General features: G+C 40.6%; 1 protein-coding gene across 3 annotated transcripts in view; it reads right to left on the bottom strand.

Moving 5' to 3' along the window:
* LOC102202826 (SH3 domain-containing RING finger protein 3) overlaps window positions 1-6,000 on the bottom strand; it is a 105,973-nt gene that overhangs the window by 9,646 nt on the left and 90,327 nt on the right. For all 3 annotated transcript variants that reach the window (XR_311460.2, XM_005723250.2, XM_005723251.2), the window contains one exon: window positions 5,250-5,575. Coding sequence is in view for 2 of the 3 variants with exons in the window: in XM_005723250.2 (XP_005723307.2) it covers window positions 5,250-5,575 (326 nt within the window). In the remaining variant the exon portion in view is untranslated. The remainder of the gene's footprint in view (window positions 1-5,249; window positions 5,576-6,000) is intronic.

Genomic DNA, 6,000 nt, shown 5'->3' with positions numbered 1-6,000 from the left:
TATATATATATATATATATATATATATATTTAGATTTACTTGCATTTACTTGCTTGGGCTATACCTACACCTTTTTTTTTCTAACACTGAATTCAAAAATGAGAATTCAAGCTAATTTTAAAAGGTTTAACATCTTCTACAAACCGGTATATGAAAACTCTAACTTACACATACAAACTGTATAAGGTGCCACTTCTCTCTAGTATTCTTCTAATTATATGCGTAATACCTTTTAACTGTTTAAAATTATGAAACACCAGACAAAGGTTTAGCTTTTGACCTCCTTTCTTGACTCTGTTTATTGCTTTCAGTACTCTCACTTTTGACAGTGAATCACACAAAGACGTGTTCTTTGTCGTTAAACTGAAACTACAAAAAAAAGCGACATTGAAATTCAATTCTAAGAAAAAAGTCACTTTTTCAAAAAGTTATTCACGAGGTTTCGAGTTATTTTTCATCACTTTTATTCCAACTCAAATGATTTCTCTGGACTCTACATAAGCTATTGAGCATGCTATAGTATACAGCTGATTAGATATTGTGCAGCCTGTTACTGAAATTGAACTGAACCTTGACATAATAATAACGATATTAACAATAAGCTGTAATGGCATCAGAAACAAGAGCAGTTCCAGACTGGAATAAGTAAAACTAAAAATTTACTTGACAAAGGACATGAACTGAGTCCTTGGATAAGAAGAAGAAGACGATCTGTGAACATATGTCCAACTCTACCATCTTTCAATGCAGAATAATGAACAAATGTTAAAAAAAAGAGTCATCCCAAAAATTGCTAAAACAGTTTGAGATCCAGAGCAAATCCTGCTAACAAGCAGACAAACAAAAACAGAGAAACCAAACTAATCATGTTTCCTTAGGGAGACTACACTTCTTCCATGTAATTGAAATTTAAGATATCGCTGTCTATATATCTTCAGTGAATTCTGCTCACTGGCCCTTGTGATAGTTCTGCCCAGCTGTCACAGTAAATTTGCAAGCCTTTGCAGATGGCTTTACAATACTGTCGTCTACTGAACCAGGCTTGACGGAAAACCTGCCTGTTCTGCATGAAGTTGTGAAAACTAGAAGCCGTCATTAAATATGGAGGGCGATAAGAGTAATGATCTGTCACAGAGAAATAGCCAGAACACAACACTTTCGGGAGGATTACTTCTTCTTACTAATTATAACTAATGAGCACAAAACTGCATTGAAATGTGTGCTCAAGCGAAGAAACGAACAAGCGAAAATACTAGTTAAAAAGGCACTTATGTCAAAACTTTGTTCATCTTGGCTTGTTTGTTTCCTGCATGAAATACACCTACTTTGGCTGGTCAATAACTTAATTTGGACAGTTTAAAAAGGTCATTTGTTCAGGTGTAAATGGCTTCCTGTGACAGTCTGTAAATTAAACTCTGTTCCTTTCGTGAAAGCCAACGTGTAGAGGATGTCATTGTTTAAACTTAAATCTAAACAGGGTCGAACATGCTAACCTTTAAAACTGCTGTCTAACTGGAGTTTCTGAAATTGAATCCATTAACTCTGAAAACAACCAGCAGAGTATTCATCTACACAACAGCTTATTCAACCTAGGGTCAAAGGGGGCTATCATTAGCAAAAAAAGGCTTAAAAAAAAGGTGGTGTATACCCTAGACGTGTTTTCAGACCACCTCTAACATCCACATTTATGGCCAATTTAGAATCACCAGTTAAAGTAACATGCATCTGCAGAGGCCTTGTGGGAATAACGCAGGCCCAATGAGAACACGCAAACTCCACACAAGAACGGCCCCATCGGCCAGGAGGTCCACACCAGGAACCTTTTGCTGTGGTCAAAATTGCAAATAATCCCGAGTTGCAACCCTCAGATAAATTCAATTATTACATCTTGGACAACCAAATTCCATTAGTGATGATTGAGTGTTTTGATGATAACTGTATTAAAATAACTGATAAAATCAAGCAAAACAAAAAAGGAGACCAATAATAATTCAGTCCTAATGACCAAACTTATTATGGAGGTGGGATGGTTAGAAAAAAGTGCTTGGGAAAGCATCAGGGGAGGCTGTAAAACACTTTGACTCAGCAGACCCACTGCAGAAAATGAACCGCATAACCTGCTCCTACACTCAGAGAAGCAGCGCTTTAGGGATGTGCATTCCTCTAAATAAAGACATATGTTTTTTTCTTGTTAGATGCCTAAAAAAATACTGCTCACCTTTCTTTATTTCCCAGCCTTCTTTAAAAATAAAAGTGTTCACTGTCTGGATAACATACAGCTGTCTCGAGTGTACTCTGGCATGGTATAACACGCATAAGATGTTGCACGGCTTTGGCAACACAGGTTTTCTTCCTTTTCATGCAAATGCAGATTGTCTGGAATCTAATTTGGGAGAGCGAGGGGGGAAAAAATAAAGATTAAAGAGATAGAAGAAGAATGGAAGGATGGAGGAAAAAAGGAAAAGAAGTCAGAATGGGAAAGAGGTAGAGAAGAGGGAGAAAAAGAAGAAGGTCAACAGTGGGTGGGAAAGAAATACAGGGGGCAGGATAGAGAGAACAGAGAGGTTCAGGCATAGAGATAGAGGGAGGGAGGCGGGAGTGAAATGGCACAAAAAGTGAATAATCACTCCCTCTCTTCTTTCATCTGCTGGCTTAAAGGCTTAATCTGCCTCCTGCGAGTGTGTGCGCTCATCTGTGTGTGCGTCTGTTTGCACGAGTGTGTCGAGCCCCTGGTGTTCTTCCAAAACGAACCACGAGGGGGCAGCAGCTACTCGCATTTAATCGCTTGTGACTCTGCCGTCCAGTCTGTGATTTGCACAGTATGTAAATAAATACCGTTGATGCCCGTGTGTGAGTGAACTTGTGTTACACTTTAAATGTGAGAAAGCTGTGTTAAAGTCGCAGTGTTTTTAACTTCACTTCTAAAAGTAGGCACCATGGAGATCGGGGTTGATAGAAGTAATGCACTGGATGCCACTTTCTGTCCACCCACAGAGCTAATTACTCTGCCATTTTATTCACCCACGCTCAACACTCTGCTTAGGTTTAAAAAAAGAAGAAAAATTGAGAAAGATTAATCAGGAAATTTTAAGAATGAACATCTCCTTCATATGCATATATCTTATTTAGTTTGGTGTCCTTGTTTTCCCTAGTCATAGCTGTCGCTTTAAGGACAAAAGAGCCTCTGGGTATAAGGATCAAGGTTCCAACATGATTTAATGACACCACTATACAGCTAAATGTGAGACTTATTTACAATCAATCTCCAAAGTGTTTCAAGGCATTTTCAGACTTCATGCAATCACTTCTGACAGCCTTTTTCTTGGCGGTTGGCCTGTGAGGGCAGGCCTCTTGGAAGTGGTGTACAAATGCATTTCAGTGTCCGGCGTGATATGCGTCTGTAATGCTGGCTTGCACTCTAGACAGTGTGTCGAACAGAGATTACCCTAAACTGCGTCTGGCAGAGAGTTATCATAGCTGCTTCATCATTTCCTCTGTAACAAAGTCTGTGCAGCCTCACCGCCACGCTGATTTCATACCTGATGTTTCAGCTGTGCCAATGCAACCGCGAACGAGCCAAGTACAAAAGGATAGTGTCATATAATGGGACAAAAGATGTCAATACCCAGTTTTTTAACCAATATTAATTAGGTTGTAACAAGCCCGTTTGTCTTCGGAAAAGAAGACGAATTATCTGGCTTTCCTCTGAAATTTTAATCAGCATTTAGATGATAAATGGATGTTACAACTACAGAAAAATCCATACTGAGAGGCTCTTTTGGGATCAGAGACAGCTCAGAAAGGATGTTTAAGCCAGGTGATCAGTTAAAAGCTGAGAAAAATCTCCTTAAACCCTCCAAATATATGATTTTAGGAGGGTGGTGCAGAGGTGAGCTTGGGTCTGTACATGTACCTGTGTGTGCACAGGGAACTGTGCTTGTTTGGCAAATGGTGATTTGAAACTGACCGTAGACGTGGGTGTGAAAGTGTAGTTGTCATTTTAGCTATCTGTCTAGGTTCTACTGCGCCTCTGGCCCTATATCAGCTGGGATAGGCTCCAGGCCCCCTAAGAAAACTGTAAATTGGTTAAGTTGTTAAGAGAAGACCATAGTGTGTATAATTTTAGTGATAAAAGGCAGCATTCTTTAAAATCATAATGAAATAAAGGATGTCATAAATAGCCATTTTAAATGAATTACACGTAGTTGTAATATATTTATTAGTATGTGGAACACAAACTCCTAACAAAAAATGAGAGGCATTTCATCTATGAGTGTGACAGTGTCAACAAGGCCTCTGCCTGCTGTTCCATAGTCAATGAGCTGTTTGTCAGCTAGCCACGTAGTTAGATTAGCTGTCCCAGACAGTGAAGCCAACAGTGAAGCAAATGGAGCTGAGACAGATGTGAGCTTTCGGTGCCATCATTCACTGTCAAAGCAGTCCGACTTAACATCCACAGCTTTAACGCTGCGGTTCTTATAACATATAGGATGGCACTCAGCGTTTGTGCCAGCTGCCTGGGTGAATGACACTTACCGAGGAAGAGGACATACACAGCACAGATTTCACACCTACTTAGCTGTGAAAGGTGAAAGACAAAACACATTTTCTCCTCGCGTGGTGTGAACATTAATTAAACTATATGTGATGAGTATTAATAGGAGGAGTATAATGTCTGGAGACATAAAAGTAGAAGTGGCACCAATTACTTGTTCCCTCAGTTACTATCCGTGTAAATGAGAAGAGCTGGGCGGTCTGAAATGAGGGAATTTAGGTGCAGGCAAAATACGCAAACTGACAGATGAGTTTTGCCATGTTGAATTTCCAGCCGTGAAAAACGATTCTGTGAACATTTTCATTAATAATTTTTGGCAATTCTGGTATATTTTTCTGTGTTCATGTCCATAGATCTGAAATATTCTTGCCCTGATATAAATACAGTCATTTATAGTTATTTTATGATTAAGAGGTGTGACTTTCATTTCTCATAGAACCTAATTCCCACAAAACAGTTCAGTTTTGTGATTATATATGTGAAGAAAATAATGAAAGCCATATTGTAATGTAAGACATCCAATTATTCCATTAGAGGAAAAGTCCTTGTGGCTGTAATTTCACAAAATCCAATAATTTTTTTTCAAAATCTGATGGCAAATGTTTGTACAAAAAGACAAATATTGAAGCAAGCTAATAATATTTGCTCTCTGCTGCAAAGTGTCTTCAGAATTATCAGCGAGAATGAGCCTCACCTTCTCTGCTTTGGGCGCGAGGACGCCTTGGGCTGTGGTGTGTGAGGGGCCCGGCGATGGCGGTTGCAGTGGACTGGCTGACTCTCCGTTGAGGAGCACCGCGGACACGTTCGGAGGCGTGAGGCAGGAGAGAGGGGAGGAGAGGGGGAGGATGGGGCGCGAAGCCGGGGAAGAGAGGGGCGAGGGCCCTAAGCTGGGTCCCGGAGACACCATGGAGAGAGGACGACCCGATTGGCCAGGGCAGCGCGACGGGGAGGAGCTCTGAGAACGAAGGGGAGATATGGCCACCGTGGGGCGTTCCGGGCTTGCAGCAGAGGGACTGTGGACTGGAAGACACAAAGATGCAGTGTGGATTAGTATAAATGAGCGGCCTTCACTGACTGTAGCCGTCACTCGGTATTAGGCCCTGGAGGGAACAAATCAGTGGTTTGACATTGAGTCTCACTGAATAATCACTTAATATTGCAGGAGAGGGCTGGTTTTAAAATTGTGTCTCGGAAGTAATAGGTCTGCCTGTATCTGTAAGCAGTTAGCATCATTATTACTTTCAAAGTCATCTTAGCTTGTTTAAGATGTACCCGTGCTACCTCACCCCTCTGTCTCCTGATACTCCTCATATACTGGCTAACACTAAATTACTTGATACATTATTGTGTCCAAGGCTCTGGTGCAATTTGCACAGGATAGAAAACATAGACACAGTACAGTCAGCCGATTGTCAACACCCATGTTGGTGCAAATATGCAAAGAA

The sequence above is a fragment of the Pundamilia nyererei genome, unplaced genomic scaffold (genome assembly GCF_000239375.1).
Source record: "Pundamilia nyererei isolate P.nyererei 1_Seehausen unplaced genomic scaffold, PunNye1.0 scaffold00009, whole genome shotgun sequence".
Lineage (NCBI taxonomy): Eukaryota > Metazoa > Chordata > Actinopteri > Cichliformes > Cichlidae > Pundamilia > Pundamilia nyererei.
This window is presented reverse-complemented; position numbering and strand designations above follow the sequence as displayed.